This window comes from Tursiops truncatus, chromosome 12, assembly GCF_011762595.2.
Source record: "Tursiops truncatus isolate mTurTru1 chromosome 12, mTurTru1.mat.Y, whole genome shotgun sequence".
NCBI lineage: Eukaryota > Metazoa > Chordata > Mammalia > Artiodactyla > Delphinidae > Tursiops > Tursiops truncatus.
Window position 1 is genome coordinate 23,859,605 of NC_047045.1, and position 18,431 is coordinate 23,878,035.

General features: G+C 38.9%; 1 protein-coding gene and 1 long non-coding RNA gene across 5 annotated transcripts in view; one reads left to right on the forward strand and one right to left on the reverse strand.

The window, feature by feature from the left end:
• Nucleotides 1–1,755, reverse strand: part of MAP3K7 (mitogen-activated protein kinase kinase kinase 7) — a 100,991-nt gene extending 99,236 nt beyond the window's left edge. For 2 of the 3 annotated variants that reach the window (XM_019929442.3, XM_073789440.1), the window contains exon 1: nt 1,383–1,755. In XM_019929442.3, coding sequence (XP_019785001.1) covers nt 1,383–1,502 — 120 coding nt within the window. In that variant the 5' untranslated portion in view covers nt 1,503–1,755. The remainder of the gene's footprint in view (nt 1–1,382) is intronic. The other variant, XM_019929443.3, reaches the window with a different exon arrangement.
• Nucleotides 1,756–1,957: 202 nt separating this feature from the next.
• Nucleotides 1,958–18,431, forward strand: part of LOC117314471 (uncharacterized) — a 534,931-nt gene continuing 518,457 nt past the window's right edge. For both annotated transcript variants that reach the window (XR_004529213.2, XR_012324749.1), the window contains exon 1: nt 1,958–2,324. This is a non-coding gene — a long non-coding RNA (uncharacterized lncRNA). The remainder of the gene's footprint in view (nt 2,325–18,431) is intronic.

The window sequence follows — 18,431 nt, forward strand, 5'->3', positions numbered from 1 at the left end:
AGTGTTGGGTGTTTTGCATGTATTACCTAATAAAATCTGTTATACAAATAAAATGAAATAGAAATTATTATCCCTATTTTACAGTTAAGGAAATGAAAGCTTAACAAAGTTAGTCAGGAGACTTGCTCCAAATCATACAGCTAATAAGTGGCATAGCTGATATACTGAACCTTCATCTAACTCCTTCCAAAGGCTTTGCTCTTCCCACTTACACTATCTTGTAAAATGAGGTTGTTTTCAGTGACCTTTAAGGTTATTTTATTCAAGTAAAAATATGATTAAATAGTCCATTATTCTTCCAAAACATGCATAGAAAAAAATTATTTGTTGAAGGATAATTATCTCACTACTTTTAGCTTGCCACCACCTAAAAATAATTTTGAATTTTTAAAGTAGAGGTAATTGACAGTCTGTAATATAGGACATACAGGGTTCTTTTTGGTGTATGTAATGTAAGGTGCTTAGTACATTTTAAAAATGATAAATGGTAAATAACAGATACAATTTTCAACCAAAGTTTTAACACTTTCTAAAGTGTATCTTTACATATATACAGATTTTACTTTTCTAAATTTTGTGGACTTCACAACCAATCTCTGTGAATTTGGAAAGAAGCAGTTATTAAAGGCACATTATTACCTTGCTCTAAAATAATTTATTGCAGAATAAAGAATGGATTCGGGTTTTCTAACAGCGATTTTTGGTCTGATATATTCTGGTTGTCACCAAAATCATTAGTTATCTTTTCAGAATATGCTACTTGAAACATCTTTTCATCGTATAGCAGTCTACAGTACTAAAGGTGAAATCAATCTAAAGTAGTCTAATTGAAGGCAGAACACTTACTATTACGACTACTGCTCTATGGAATCGGCTAAGCTGAGAACCATTCCGTACTCGGGGAAAAACTGTGTTAGACCTGGGGATGTATTAATTTATCAAGCATCCATAGAACACTCACTGGGCGCCAGACGCTGAGCTGGAAGTCGAACATAATAAAATCCTTAGCCCTTAACAACACTATGCCTTAGAGAACCAAAACTCCAAAACGGCCATGGTCTTTGATGAATTTTACTACTCAACAGATTCGAGAACTGGTGGACCACACGACCGCACCAGTTCATCCTTCTCTGTTTGAGATGACCCAAATCCAGGCACCGGAATATCAAATTCAAACTCAAGAGTGCCGAAGTGAGGAAAAAAGAGAGCTACACCGGAGCAGGTGAACGCGGAGAGTCCCCTTTACACCCGGTCTCCGTGGAGTGTGGGGACACCCGGTGGACCCCACGAAACAGAGGGGTCGAGGAGGCGCCTTAAGAGTCGGGACCAGGAAGAGATCTGGACCGGCCGGGGCCGGCGCCTCCGTGCCGGGCCTCGCTCACCTCTTCCACCTCGATCTCCTTGTAGTCGATCTCTTCAAAATTGAGGACTTGGGAGGGGGCTTCGATCATCTCACCGGCGGAAGACGAGGAGGACGAAGAAGCGGCGGAGGCTGTAGACATGATCCCTTGCGGAACACGGGGGGCCAGGGATGGTTGCGGCCCGGACAGTCCGGGGGAGACCCGCGCCCACCGGCCTCCGGACCGACCTTCAACCTGGAGCCACGGCGGTCCGTGGCGGGGACAGGGGCTGCGGCCACAGCCGAGTCCCGGCTCAGGCTCCGCTGCGTTTTCTTCCGCCGGGCCCGCCCACAAAACTTCCGGTTCCGGTCTAAAATCGGAAACCAGAGGTGGGCGGTGAGCTCAAGGGAGGGGAGGAGAGAGTTTGGTGACAGAGACAGAGAAAGGAAGGACGGGTTGGGGGTGGAGTGGGGGAGGGTGAGAGGCTAGATTGGACCCGTTGGACAAATTTCGCGAGATCTTTGTTAAAGGGCCTCAGCAACCGGAAGATACCGCGAGAACTGGCGCGTGACGTAATTAAAACGCGCGAACGGAAGTGGCGCAGAGCATGATGGACTATCAGTATGGTTGGTCCTCTACGAACCGGCGGGAAAGATAAAACCTTCGGTTTGTACTCTGCTTCGTGAACTATGTTGTGACCCCGCTCCCTTTTCCCTCAGAGACCTGCAGACGGACGGTAGTGTTGGCTTGAGTTTTTGTTACGAAGCTTACTTTTCAGTTTCACCCCTAAGCTAAACTGAACTATTTCTTAAAAAGCCTTGGAAAATGTGTTTCCCTCAATGTGTTTGGAAGGAAGCGGTTGCTACTGTTACTTTGAGCCAGTCCCTGATGCTATGAGAAATTCTAAAGAAAATAATACACAGCGAGCCAGCGCGTGTAACCTGATTAACACTATGTAGCCTCACGAACAGAAGTTAATATTAGGTAAGGTAGATACTTATAATTTGGCATAATTTGTCGTTCATCTGAATTTATGGGGTGTGTTATGGTACGTGTTGGAGTGCAGAGCACTGTGCTGGATGCTTTACATTTATAGTTTAATCATTAACAGTAGCCTTGCAAGTTAAATATTTTTGTTGCCATTTTCAGGACGTGAGAAAATAGGCTCAGAGTAAAACAATTACGATTCTCACAGGCTAGTAGAACCTAAGTCCGAATATCTATAAGGCGGAAAGTAATGCCGGTGTTGTATCAATACTATCAACACAATTTTTAGTTTTAAACTAGCTGTTAAACTTTAGTCAGTTTGACCTGAAGCCTAACTGGGAAAATTGGAGTTAGAGATGAAGGTTTAAGGACCAAGGATGAAACCCTGGGAATGTCAAATTCTGAGTCTCAGTTTGAGACCAAAAAGGAACAGGCAAAAAAGTGGGGGAATGGTGATCGGAATATCACTGTAGGAGAGCTTTTCAGTTAAGGAATAGCCAGCCAAATAAATGCTGTACAGAAGTAAGTTTAACTCATTTGGGATTGCAAATAGGTCATTGAATTTGGCAATTAAGAAGTATGAACTCCTGGAAAACATTCTGTCATTTTTTGTAGTTTTAGTAACACTCAATGGTAGTTTGGTGAACGGGTAAGAGAATGAAAGAAAGAATAATTTCTTCTCACAGCACAATCTCTGGATGATCTTACCCAGGGTCTTGACCACTTTTATGATGATAACTCCCAATTTCTCCCACTGTTAAAATTTTTCCTGAATTCCGGACCTATTGGACATCTCTATTTAGATGTAACGTAAGCACCCAAACTTCAAGATTCCAAAAGCGAATTCAGAAGTTATTATCCACCACAGATACATTCTTCCGTGTGCATTTTGTGTCTCCAAGAAGGATCCTATCATCTACTCAGTTGTCCAAGTGAGAAATCAGAGCTTTATTTCTACATGTGAAGTGATGCTTAGTGCACTAGTAACCAAATAGAAGCATATTAAATCAGTGGGATAACCATTTTTACCTGTCATTTTTTTACTCAAATTCCCAAACTAGGATGGTCACCTCTTAACCTTGTCCTTTCACTCTGCAGGTCATATCTAATTTCTCTTTTTAACACGTTGAGCTTAATACAATGGATGCTACCAAGTGGGAATTCAAGAAATATTTGGAATTCAAGAAATATTTGTTATATGTTCTAGCTGAATGAATAGGTTTTGCCAGTCCTCACTTTCCCTGGAGTGCAAGATCTGTTTTCTATACCTTCAGTTTAGGACTAGAATCCTGCTGATAAGGGACTAATCACTACAGCCATGATGCTGTTATGCTTGATTTTTTCCCCCCAAATTTTGTTAAGAAAAACATCAAACATACAGAAAAGTTGAAAGAATTTTACAGTAAACACCTATATACTTACCACCAAGATGCTATCATTAACATTTTATTATACCTGTTTTATCATGTATCTGTCTATCCATCCACTCATACATCTGTCTTATTTTGTTGGATGCATTTCAAAGTGAATTTCCTACATGATCTTGAACATCTACCCCAATACTGTACTTCTCCTTCTGTGTTTTATGCACCGATTTGGACTTCTGATATTGATAGTAATCGAAAATCAATTCTTGTCCTATTTGCTTGCAGATTTTCTTCCTCCCTCCCTCCCTCCCTATCTGGCGCCTCTTCACTAGCTTCTGATAATAAAGTCCCAGCTCTCAGCCCTGCTTATGTCTCTGGCTCTAGTCATCCCCAAGGTCCAATCTTCCCCTCCCATTCTGTGCTTTGACTTCATGAGCCGATAAATTACCGTTTTTCATTTAAGCTGATTCAACCTATATTTTTGTCACTTGCAATCAAAGAATCCTAAGCAATGTAGTTTGAATCCAGAGAAATGAGGGAGGAGAATTTGTCTCAGTTTACCTCAATTTTGACTTTGTATTCCTTTTAACTTCTTTAACTTTCATGAGTTACAGATGGAAGCTTGAACCTCACAATTTCATGTCAACTTCAGTCACTAGTCAATTGCATCTCCACAAATTTCCAGAGATACACATCAAGCTATTTAACTGGTCTCCTTGAATTCCCTCCCAGTTTGAGGACTCTCCACCACCCATCCTCATGTCAGTGTCCTAATAACTACTCTCTAACCTTCAACTCTGTCTTCAGTTTTAACCCTTTTATAGTACCCAGGGGATGAGGGCAAAGAGTTTTGAAATCCATTTCTCACCATCTCTTTGTGTGTTGTAAGTGGGATTCTCATCTTACTTTGCTCATTTGGGATATGAAGGTATCTGACACCTAATTTCATGGAGGCTTAGCAGAAGCAGACTAAAATAGTTTCACTTTAATATTCTGTTGCACTGCCATGTGTCAATATAATACCTCAGAGAAAGGGTTCCATATTTTATCTGTTAATAGGACTTTTGTGATGAGTAACAGGAAACTCAAGGTAACATTGCTTAAACAATAAAGAGGATTTATTGGCTTAGTTAAGTGGGAAGCTAAGAGCTAGAACAGGCTTCAGGTGTCATTTGTTTCATAAACAATGATAACATCAATAATTTAGTTTCCACTATTGTCTTCTGCTTTTTGTTGTATTTGCCATTGCTCTAGAACAGAGTTTGTCAACTTTTTTTTTCCCATTATTGATCCCCTAAGGAGCCTTTTAAGACTTTTTTTCATGGCCCCCCAGCATTTTAATACCACATATATATTGTGTATATGTTTATGTACGGTATGCATATTTATGCTTTATACCTAAAGAGAGTAAGTTTTTTTTCTCTCCCCAGTTTTCACCCCCTGGGAAATGATATCACCCCCATTAAGAATGCATGCTCTAGCAGTTTCATTTTTCATATGAGGTCACGTTGTCCAGTACAGTGACAGAGAGCATCTCTTTTGGTAGCCGTTTCAGAAGAGCAGGGAACTTTAAGCCCTTGGCAACTGTACCCTTGAGTGAAGAATGGGGACAGGCGTTTAAGATTGTGAATGTCTTGTTTATCCTAGATCCAGGACTCAAAGAGTCGTGAGCTTTGAGAAGGAGGAGCTGCTAACCAGAAGAAAAATCTAGAGACTTTTAAGAGGGGCAAAGCAGGGAATGGTTGCTGGGAATGCAACCAACAAATGTTCATTATTCATGTCTATTCAGGTTGAGCTCTATTCTTAGAAAGTGTGTCTTTACTGCCTGTTCCAGAACCAAGCTAGCCCACCCCAGTCAAATATTATTCTTTCCAGGAAGTTCAGAAATAGTTTTCTGCTTCATTATATTCAAAACTGCAGTACGCAGAAGATAGCCAACCCCTTAGCAATTTGGTGAGTGGCTGAATGGAGAGTGGCTCTCCAAATTCCTGCATTTCTTTGATATTTGGGTTTATTCTGTATTTTCTACTCCGCACATCTTCATTCTAGGTCTTTCACAGTCCATGGGGCTGCTGGGAGGGTTTTTGTTCCAGGTGCCTGCAGTGTGGCTGGTCAGAGAGGGCTTGGAAAGGTGGGGTAGAGGTGCAGCTCCAAGGCATTATCTGACATGACACATAGCTGACATTTCTGTTTGCAGCTGATGTTCTTTTTTGTTCCTGTCCAACTGTGCTAGCTGCAAGGCAACTGATTTGATGGTGCCCGTGTGTCCTGCAGATAAAATTTCCATCATTGTTTTTGAAATACTTGATATGAAAAAGTTCAGCTGGTTTCAAAATCCATTCATGTTATTGGAAGGAATTTGAACACTATATTTGCTATTTAAATAACAGGAAGAGCTGTTAGAGTTTTAAAATATGATTTCAACTTGTAAATTTTAAAATGTTGTAAAAATATTTAAACACTTTTTTCATTTCCTTTTATGAACATAAGTTCTCTTAGATAATGCCTATCAGGAATTTGAAGAGTTCATCTTTAAAAAGTCTTGATAAGGATTGATAGTAGGCATTTCAATTATAAAAGCTTATATTAAAAAGTTATATTTATGAAGGAAAACTTATAAAAATTCTCTTAAAATTTTGAAAAATATATTTGATATTTATAAAATTCCAATGTTTAACATTATAATGCTTTATATTTATTTTTCAAAATTACAGTGTGAGAAAAGCAATGTTTTTTTTTAAGTTAAGCCCAAATAGATTCTTTAAAATCTTTTCCAGTTTATTCCAGAGTATCTTACAATATTATCATTTTCAACCTGTGCCATTACATGAAAAAGTTTGAGGAGGCTCTTGTGGTAGTAACAGAAGTAATAGTGGTTTGAACAATGTAGACAGCGGCCATAGGGGTTATGGATAAATGGATATGAGAGATACTGAGCAAACAGAATTGGTGGTATGTGGGGGAAGGAGACAAAGGAAAGGGCAGTGTAAGGGGTGATTTCCAGATTTCTTACTCGTGCAACTCAGATGGGAAGGGTGCTATTTTCAGAAGCAGGGAAGACTGGAACAAGGTTGGGGGAGAAGAGAGTAAAGAGCAGTTTAAGACACTGAGCTCGAGGTGCCTGTGAGAGTTCCAAGTGTAATTATCAAGTAGGCAGCTAGTCTTAGGGAAAAAGACAGTGCTAGAGAAATAGATACTGGCCTGCTGATGATAATTTAGGTCATGGAAATGAATGAGATCACCTAGGGAAGATGTGTAAAGTGAGAAAGAATAGGAATTAAAACAGAGCCTGAAGGGATAAAATGTTTAAGGCATGGGTGGAGGCAGAGGAACTGCCAAAAAAATTTGTGGAAAACTAAAAATTATGATGTTGTGGAAATCAAGATAAAAGGGTGTTTCAGCATTGCATACTGTCAAGCTAAACATGAGAAAAACTCAGGAATGTCTATTGGATTTGGGTCTTGCCTCCTGAAGGTTAGCCAAGGCGTATCTCTTTGTGGGAAGGATCTGTGAATGGGCTCAGATGGGTAGGTTGGGTTGTCCACATGTGAGGGTGTAAGGTTCCTTGCAGTATACAATTGAGTCCAGAATAGGAGGGGGCGGGGTAGGTTAGGAGCTCATACCACCACATTCTTGTGAAGGTACGTAGGAGGATGGAATTTGTTGCCTTTATCAGTTATCTTGAGTTAGAAGTTATAAATATTTTGACATATGGTATATGAGCCTCTATTTGTATTCTTGCCCTGGACTCCACAAATGTTAGAAGAAGGCCTGTTTTTATATATGTTACGTTTCTATTCCTGTGTGCTAGTGGTCTACATGTAGATGTTTCCAACTTGCATTTGCAATTTCTCAGATTTCCCATAGATGTCTCTTATCACTTAGGTCTCAGCTCAATCACCTGCACTCAGCTCCCCACCCCTTTACTTTTTATCCATTACTCAGTTTTATTTTATTTCTATTCCTTTACCTACCTGACATTATCTTATTTACTTATTTGTTGCCTTGTTTATTTTCTGTCCTCCCACCCCCTCCCCACTCCTACCCATTGGATGTTAGTTCCACTGAGACAGGGATCGATAGTAAGCATTGTGTTCACCACTGTCTCCTCAGGCTTTAGAACAGCACCTGAAACGTAGACACTTAATAATCTTCTAAAACCTAAATGAGTATCTGCATTCCTAAGTAAATGCTGTTTAGACGTTTCAGGAAAGGAATAGGTTAACCTAATATTTCCTGTAATACCACTGAGGGAAGATTTAATAAATAGCTAAATTGATAATAAAAGCAGCACACCAAATTATTCATCATGGAGAATTCTTAAGTATTTAAGAATTTTGAAGGTGCTTTTGTTCTCTTGGTCAATTTAAATCTCTCTTCAATCTTAAAATTACTAATGTTTAAGGTAATTCTCTTTCTGTATTTTGCAAGGGTAAACTTTAGTTCTTCTTTCCCAACACTCACTACTGTTTAATCCATTTGAATTGTTTGTTTATTAAAATTTAATAATAAGGTGTTATTGGGGCACTAATGATTGCTTTCAGTAGTAACTGATATTTCAACTAAAACAGATGTAAAATCAAGATAGACATTTTTGTTTTCTGAATTTCTGAGGCAAGCTTAAACATCCTGATGTACCTCAGCATCAGCTTTTTAAAAATTTATTTATTTATTTATTTATTATTTTTGGCTGTGTTGGGTCTTCGTTTCTGTGCGAGGGCTCTCTCCAGTTGCGGAGAGCGGGAGCCACTCTTCATCGCGGCGCATGGGCCTCTCACTGCCGTGGCCTCTCATGTTGTGGAGCACAGGCTCCAGACGCGCAGGCTCAGTAATTGTGGCTCACGGGCCCAGTTGCTCTGCGGCACGTGGGATCCTCCCAGACCAGAGCTCGAACCCGTGCCCCCTGCATTGGCAGGCAGATTCTCAACCACTGCACTACCAGGGAAGCCCCTCAGCATCAGTTTTTTAAAGTAGAAACTTAATCAGACAAGAACATACTTCAATAATCTTCATAGAAATAGTGCTCTTCACTACAAAAGTACATTCATTAAATGTTTTATTTCACAGGCTAATATGTCAAATCAGTGTTCCTAGATGATCTTTTTCAGAAGAAATTCCAGAAGCAATTTGGCTTCATTTATGGGAATAAATAAGGGTGTTTCATTTCACACAGCCTCAGGGAATCACAAATTAAAACTTTCCACTAAAGTGGATGCCATCTACTATTCATTATTTCAACAAACAAACCACTCCACTCTGCTGAAGTTGCTATCAGGGTAAGGAATATATAGCGCTTGAAACCTGCAAGGCTGAGAGGGCCTAGTTTGCATTCTTATTCATAAGCAGCCCATTTCACATTTTCCTGAGTTCCCCAGCACCCTACAGAGCTCCTTTCAGGGGTGCAAAGCTCCATTAAGTAAATAGAGCCTCCGTATTTAGAAGCCATTTCTGGGAATTCAGAGTGTTCTGGGGGGGAAACTGGTACTATCAAGATTAAAGTATTAATGAAAAGTTCTGTTTGCCATCTGTTCTGGATGCTAACTAATCTTCTAAAAATTGTTAATTCAATTATGTAATGCACTTAAACTTTAACACATGGTACAGGAAAAGTAACAGGGTATTTCAGTTATGCCCAGAGGCATTCAGAAAGGTAAGGGAAGTAGTCTAAACAGAATATCATACCCCAAAGGTGTTTTAGTTTGATCTTCAGTATTTAGTGCTCAGATATTTGAAGAAATATTAGAAGTATTAGAAGACATTCAGGAAGTGGAATTTTGACAACTGTTCTTTAATGGAATCTACCTGAAGTGCAGAAATTTTTGCATGGATTATTAAACCCATGCTGGTAGTGTTAGCTTGAATTGTTAAATAAAGAAGTAATCTGGTAAGTCTTTAATATTTGAAGTCTGACTAGCCGTACTGTCAGTATTGAGTTAAATGAGTTATGCTGTATTCCTATCAATATTAAAATACTTTGTTTCTGTTGTTAATAGGGATGTGAATCATATCGATGTTGTTAAATATAAAATGTCATTCCATCTCTAAATCTTAATGTATTCTAAATGGTGTGTGAAACTATATAGTACAGTGCCTAGAAAATATGTGGTGTTCAAAAATGTTAATATGAATGAAATATTGTATAAAGGCATAGAAAAAGATGACATGTTGTGACAATAAAAGTTAGTCACAGCCTCCAGATCAGTCAATGAGTTTACTTCTGGAGATTCTGATCCAGTAGGTCTAAGATGTGGCTGAGGCAGCCCGAGTTTCTATTTCACAGCCCAGTAGGAGTTGAGAGCCGTTAAGGTCACATACAGGCAGCAGCATATATTTTAATAAATAATTTTAATAATTCATTTTGAACTAAAAATTATTGATAACATTTTAATCTTGGGCCTATTTCCCTGTTGTTTAAAAGAAGAAAGTTAATGGTAGTGATTCTGTTCTGATTTCTAGTACATTTCTTTTAACTAAAGTTGAAGACTGTTTCCAGTTAGGGTCCATGGGACAAAAATTCACCTTGGTGAGGATACCTTGATCTTGACTATTACGTAATCTCTGGTTTTGCAAATTCAGTGACTCGGTTTTAGTGATTCACTCAAGGGATGATTAGGCTTTTGATTCTTCCTAGCCAAAACCACTAGTGACCATATGAACTAAAAAGCCAGTAATGTATGCTAGTCCTTCCAAGGAAGGGGCTGGAGAAAGGGAGTCTAGTCAAGCGGGGGACAATTACAGTAGATTAACAAAAGGAGGCTTGAGAGGGGTGATGTATTTAAAGAAACTGGTCTTGTTGTGATGAACTCACTAGTGTCCTATAATATCATTTTATCAACCTGAGCACTATTTAAAAAGACAACAACTAGCTTTGTAACGATAGGAAGGCATCTTTTTTTTTTTTTTTTTTTTTTTGCGGTACGCGGGCCTCTCACTGTTGTGGCCTCTCCCGTGGCGGAGCACAGGCTCCGGACGCGCAGGCTCAGCGGCCATGGCTCACGGGCCCAGCCGCTCCGCGGCACGCGGGACCCTCCCGGCCCGGGGCATGAACCCGCGCCCCCTGCATCGGCAGGCGGACTCCCAACCACTGCGCCACCAGAGAAGCCCAAGGCATCTTATTTTAATGGGTCCTCGAGGGTCTTTGTAGAATCACCAAAGCCTATTTGCCTGAAAGCATAGAGTTAGATTACTAATTCTAGGCTTCTATTGTGCTCTTGAGCTAGATTCTATATTACTCATTGTAGCTGCTGGACAATACAGTTCTAGGCTTTTGTTGAGCTATCAGATAATTAGATTTCTTTGGGGCATAATGGGGCCCCTTAAGACAAATGATTAATTGTAATCTTATTTGTCTGAAGAATATGGGCCTTCCCTGGAAGAAGAAGTCTTTTCTATTCATTTATTTAATGAGATAATTATACTTTAGGATTGCATCACAATGATTTTCCTAATAGTATTCTCTTTCTTTTCTTATCTGATCATTTACTACTGATTTAAGGCCAATTATGCTTAAATTTGGGGCTGGTGTGGTGAGATTCTTTGGTTTCAGAGAGAAGAAATTGAAGTTGAAATTTAAGGAGAGTGAAATATTTTAAAGAGTGAAAGGTCAGTTAATCCTCAGGAATGAATCCTCAAGGATGTTTAGGAATGTGGTCATACTATAATGAATGCATCGAATGTAATATTGTTATACTGTACGCCATTAAATAGAAATTGGTAATTTTGGGAGGATGAAAAACAGCAAATATTGTCATTCAGTTTATGTTAGAGTTTTAAATCTCTAAATTTCTTTAACTTTTCTAGTGAATACTACCAGTTACCTCGATAAATGGCAATTGCTTAAGGTTAGTATGTCATTATCCTGATCCAAACTGGATGCAATTCACTGCCTGAAGGGCAATTTTATTCCGAGATCAAATTAAGCAATTCTTGATCAATAAGTGAGAGTAAGTTTTACACCTCCTCATATATGCATACAATTCAAAAATTTATTAATCAATATAAACCATCTTCATTAAAAGACAAACAATAGCATATTTGAATTGACATATGGTGGTTATTAAACTAACAAAAATAGAGTCATCTTTGGTTTCAATTTCATATAATATTGCTTACCTTAACTTTCCTGCTCAGAATTGATTTCTACCTTTTTCTAAAGGACTCATATCAACTTTAATAAATGTCAGATTGATCCCCTTGGGAAAACAAAGAATGTGTTATTTCCTGTGTCTCTAGCTTAATTTATTTAAAAAAGATATCATCAGAATTGATAATTCACCTCCAGTTGAAGCATGTTGAACTGGCATGCAAATGATTTCTGAAAGCAACAAAATTTAGCTGTAGGACCATAATAAGATGTGAAATCTGGATTAAAAATTTAGCCTTTAAATGCCATTAGATCTTGAGAATGAATGTGGGTGATTTAGGATATGTGGAGAACAAGAAGTTAAATGACTTTATTTCTTTCAAGATGCTTTTTTACTTTAGATTTTTTATTGACTGTATAATTGTGTTCATATTAGGCAAAATCGGTAAGGTTTAATCTGTTCTTTTATTCTTGATACTTTATGGCTAAAACAGAGTATGTGACTATCTCTTATGGAAGAAAAAGTTCTGCATAAAAGCTCTCCCCTCTTAGCTAGGTTGTCAAAAATGAAATTTAGAAAATAAATTAATATTCAAAGCTCAGTGTAACTGGGCTCTTATGGCTGTGTGTGGTATTCTGGTGTATCTGTTTCTGAATAGTTGAGTCCTAAATCGTTTATTCACTCCCTCATCAACAACAGTGATTTATTGAGCGTAGACAGTAGTGGCCGCTATATAGTGACCGCTATACTATAGTGCCTTTAAAGGCTATTTAGCCTAGTGCTAAGAAGTTACAGTTATATTTTACTTTCATATCCTCTCTGTATTCTAGGGCCTCTTCTGCTTACATACCAATTGCTGTTACTTGCCTGGTGTAGCAGACGCTGTGAGTGCTCCAACTTATCCCCTCAGATTCTATTACTACTTCCATACAAGCCAGCTTGACTTCCAGGGGCCAGCAACTACATCTCTGTTGGGGGGCTAGCCTTGGGTTGCCAAAATCCATTTTGTCCACATGCTTGGGTAGGCTGAAAGTGAATGGGAATTAATGTCCCTCAGCTGAAGGCCCTTAACCCAGTGGACCTGTGGTGTAAACGTATAAATTCCCAGGCTCTTCACCCCTTTGCTGGAATAATTCTAGAGCTTCTCTGTAGTATCCACTGGGGTAGTTGGCTTAATAATACACTGTGTATTGACTTCCTTTCATTTTCTATGTCATCTTCCCATTTCCCTGTTAGGGTCACTGTTCTAAATAAGCTATGTTGCATTCAATCCCTGTTTCAGGATTTGCTTCTAGGGGAAACCCAACGAAGAACTTGTTATTCTAACAATCCAGGTAGAATCTTGGTTGTGGCAGTGCAAGTCTACAAAATACAAATAATGAGTAGGATTTTTGTATCTTTTTCAGGCCTGAAAACTGTATACCCCAACATATGACTGGCAGAATCTTTCTGGGTATATATGATTGTAGATTCACATTCACATAAATACATATTGGATTAATTGGTTTCATTTTGAGATCACAAAATGATCCACCAAACTGTTCACTTTAAATAATGGAAATAACTGGATAGAGTGATTATGTATGTCATTCTTCAACTGAACAAAATTTATTGAATATCTACTATGTGCCAGGCACTATTCCAGGCTTTAGAGATATAGCAGTGAATAAGACTAATGATTACTTAGTCTTACCTGTCTGCCCTCATGAAAGCTTGAAGTTGAGCTTATTTTATTGTTTCCAGCTATATTTAGATGCTGTTCTGCAAATGTGTGCTGTTCTTCCAAATCTTTTTTTTTTTTTTTTTTTAGTTTTGGCTGCGTTGGGTCTTAGTTGCGGCACTCAGGATCTTTTGTTGCGGCACGCGGGCTTCTCTCTAGTTGTGGCACATGGGCTCCAGAGTGCGTGGGCTCTGTAGTTGTGTGCGAGCTCAGTAGTTGTAGTGCGCGGGCTCAATAGTTGCAGTGCACGGGCTTAGTTGCCCCACGGCATGCGGGATCTTAGTTCCCCGACCAAGTACTGAACCTGCGTCCCGGGCATTGGAAGGCGGATTCTTAACCACTGGACCACCAGGGAGGTCCCTGTTCTTGCAAATCTTAATAGTTGTTAATAGAAGGTTATTGGTTTTACACAGTGTGTTTAACTTTTTCTCCTAGTTCTTGCATTGCAAGACTCAGAGTTGTAATACGTTTCTTCTGTCATACTTTTCTATATTGATTGCTGCTTACTGATTTTGCATATCTCATTGGTCTACTTAATTAGTTCTTTTTTTTCCCTCTTCAGTTTCATTCATTCTCTTTCAAGAATTCTCTTTCAAGAATGACTTTTCATTAGTGTAGAATTTTGTTTGTTTCAAGGTATATTTTATTATTACACTAATCTCATTAAGGTTAACATTTTTCAATATTCTCATATTTGGTTCAGCCATATTTTACTTAAGATTTTTAAAGTCTTTTATTAAGTATAAAAATGCTCAAAACTGAATACATTTTTGATTAAGTCAATAAGTGGTCCAAAACAAATAATTCTTAATACTATACTGAATAGTATATTATCAGTTTGAAATAAGCTTTCCACATTGTGGCAGTTTTCAACGTAATTTAAAAATATATTAAGTTAAAACTTTCTTAGACATGCATAAAATTCTTCTAAATGGTTACTGCCTTCCTGTTACATGTCAGGGTAAACATATATAAATTAAAAGATATGTTTTTTTCATGTGCATGCATTGCTTGGAGTGTTCATCTGAAACTTGCACTCAGCCAAAACTTGAGGAAACATTACAGAAAGCTTATGTGCGTTGTCTGTTATTTGAAGGTTTGTACTCATATAAATATGTGCGTTCCTTTAAAAAAAACACCAAATTCTAGTCATTCTCTGCCTTTAATTTTCTCTGCATGTAGAAGTGATTCTTAACGCTCTGTAGTTGCATTGCCTTTTAATTGTCTCCCTAACATTCTTCTGGCGTTAGCATCTTGGTTTTCCTTTGAAGAGTGACCACTCTCTGTACTTGGGTTTCAGGTGAGGTTGACTACTCCTCCATTCAGTGGTAGGCACATCATCTAGGCATGGCCATGAAGAGTTGTATATCCCTTTGGCCACAGTGATTGGTTCAGGAATGGATGTGTAAACCAAGTCAGGTCAATCAGAGCCAATAGACTTTGGCTAGAACCATGGGAAAGAGGCATTCTCCTTCTGCTGGATTGCTAGACTCATAGTCTGTATACCTGAAGCTACTAGTAGCTATCTTTGTGACCACTTAGGAAGAGCTTGTTTGAGAACAAAGCCTGTAAAGGGAATTGGAGTGTGGATGGAGAGAGACAGAATCCTAAGGACAATCCAGAGCATCTGGGTTCAGTGATGCCTGGAGATCTACCCTTGAACTGTTACTTACATGAACCATTGTGTTCCAACTGTTCCACTCTCCTGCCACTCCTTCACAGTTTGCTTTTTTTTCTCACTTGCAACTGTAAGTTTCCTAATACTTGCTATATAGACTACATGAAACCATTTTTCTCCCTCCCTCAACAAGACTTTTGTAATCAAAACACCAAATAAATTGACTTCTATTTTAAAAACCTTTTGACTCTTGGGGTATGTGCTAGAAAGTTAAGCTTTTCTTTGCTATGAAGCAGTAAGAAGTGCCTGTGATGATAAAACTATGGTTGCTTAAAGGAGAGCAGAGCCATTGAAATAAAATCTGCAATCATATAGAAGTCCTGTTGTTCTTAGAGACACACTGTTGATTCAACAAATGTTTACCAAGTTTCTGCTATTTTAGGCATAGGAATAGAGCAGTGAGCAATACAGATAAAAATCCCTGACTTCTTGGAGCTGACATTCTTGTCTTATCCCAGAAGACTTGGTACCCAGAGTTGGAGCCATATCTGGGGCACGTGGCACTCAGGAAGACTTCATTTGAATCTCTGCCTTGAACCCAGGGTTTCCCGTTGTACTTCAATAAAATCCAAAGGCCTTGACACATTTATCAGGAGTGCACGGATCTGGTTCATGCTCACTTGTCTGAAACCTTATCTAAGAGCTTATACCTCCTTACTTATGCTGCTCCAGTTTAAACAGGCTTTCTTCCCTTTCCTCTAAGATTACTCTGTCTCAGAAACTTTCACATCTTCTCCTCTCTGTCTTGACTATCTCTGCTCCCTGATACTTCATGTGGTCACAACTTAAATGACATGTCCTCAGACAGACATTTTCTCCCCACTTAGTTTAAAGTAGATCTCCTTAATATTCTATCAAAGAACCCTATTTTTCATAGTATTTGTAATAAATTCTAATAGATATATGTATAGGTATTTGTTTTTTAGTGTTTATTTACTAACTCTCCCACCACTGTAAGCTCTGTGAGGTCAGAGACTATATTTGTTTTGTTCACCACTGGATCACTCAGTACCTGGCATAGTGCCTAGCACATCGTAGGGACTTAAATATATTTGTTGCATAACTATGTGGCTTGACCCAGGCTCTTGAGATGTAGCTTCTACTGTCTTAACCCTTTTTTGAGCCTCATGCCTTCCAAGTCAGGGACCCTTTGTGCCCTCTCCTTTAGCTATCTATTCTAGGGGTCATTCTGGTATAGCAGTCATCATCTATTTATGTGATAGCCTGGCCCTCAGGCACCAAACTGGGAGAGTGATCACAGAAGCCAAAGCAGAAACTCCACCCTTATAATTAGAACTTCCCAGAGTTGAAATTGAAAGGGGCTGGGTAATCCCAGAAGCCCATTGGTCATCACAGGGGCACCAATCCCAAGCCTGACTGTGGGCAGAAGAGGCTCAGGCAGCAACCTGGAAGCCAGTGATGAGACTGGGAATATGGGCAAGTGTGTCAGCTTCTAAGCTTATGTTTTGTAGTATGATGTGTGTATGAGTTGGCAGCGGTGGTGGGAGGTTGTATACTGGACAACTGTATCTGTTTTCATACTGACTGCCTAACATATGGAATATCTGGATAAGCAGGAAGAGGTTAGAGAATCACTGTAACCTGGGGTGCTGCGGGATGCTTGGGGAGTCAGAGGCAGGGAAAATATGAGCTGACATACTGATCTCGCCTATTCCTATCCCGTTCTGGTTCTTTGTTGGTTTTAAATGTGGCATAGACGCTTACTGTCTTAGCCTTCTCTGGTCCCTTTTAGACTTCAAACCTTCTTAGATGCAAGGAATTAATTTTTCTCCCCACCATTTTATTGTGAAAAATCTCAAACATACAGCACACTTGAAATAATTTTATTGTGAACACCTATGTATTTACCACCTAGATTGTATCAACATTTTTTTATTGTTTTATCACATCTCTGTCCATGCATTTAGTCTTTTATCCACCCATTAGTACATCTCAATTTTTGATGTATTTATTGATGAAAGTATATTGCAGACATTGGTACAGTTTCTCATAAATACTTCAGCACTCATTAACAAGAGTTCAGTATTTTTTACATTTTTTTCCTCTTGAGGTAAATTTTACATATGACAAATGCACAGATCTTTAGTGTACATTTGTTGAGTTTTGACAAATGAATACATCTATATAATCTAAACCCTATTGAGATACAAAACATTACCATCATCCCAGTAAGTTCCCTCATGCCCTTTCCCAGTCAATTCCTGCCCCAACCCCTAGAGGCCAGGGCTGTTCTGTTTTGTTTTTTAAAATCATAGTTTCAAGATGTTGATTTGTACCAGTTAGTATCATTAATGAGCCCTCAAATAATCTTTCTTCAGTTGTTACCTGTTCTTCTCATGATTCAAATAGGAAAGAACTCTGCTTCCAAAATTTGAAATCAACCAAAACTGGAAAAAAAAAAAAAAAAAAAAAAAGAACCTGGCACAGCGCCAGCTTTGTAATGACTTTCGTTAGGCCTAGTGTTATGCCATCTAATCCATGTTTCCTCAGGGTGCAGGAGGCACAGAATAAAAATAGGGTCAGAGGTCACAAGGTCACACTAACAGAAACAATACAGTATTTCTCTGGTTATCACCTCCCCTCCATTCTCCCCGGTCCATTCTGAGGTCATTCTGGCCTTTTAAATTCTTACCAGTGCTTTCAGGAAGTCTCCAAACATGTCTCACATAGGTTTCCTAACACGACCCAATCATCCCTCTGTGTTGACACTAGCTTGTTACACTTACTTGTGCCAAACTGGTACTCCTAAAGTCTCTGCTAACCTAAAGATAAATTATTTTGCAGGAGCACCCTTGGGCTCTTTCATAAAGAGAACATTGGTGGCCAAATCTCACTTGTCCTGTAGATATACTTAGACATGTCTAAATTTTCTGTGGATTCATGGCTCAGCTTCATCTTGGTATCTGTTGCTACTACCACAAATGACATCCTTCAAAACTAAACCATTGGTAAGGGCCATACCTTTTTTCTAGCCTTTACTCCTCCAATACAATGGGAAACACTTTATTTTTTATGTTGGCCTTTAGATTTCATACATTCCTTTTCATGTATTAAAGTACAGACTTCCATACCTTAAACATTGACACACCCACACTACCTTCTGTACACTGAATTTGGACTCTTCTCAACCATCTTATCAGCAATGATTTTGAATAATGCAGGGTTGGCACTAACTGTCAGCCAAAAATTTAGCTTCACCTATTTTCTTGGCCTAATCCAAGCAGCAGTATTTAT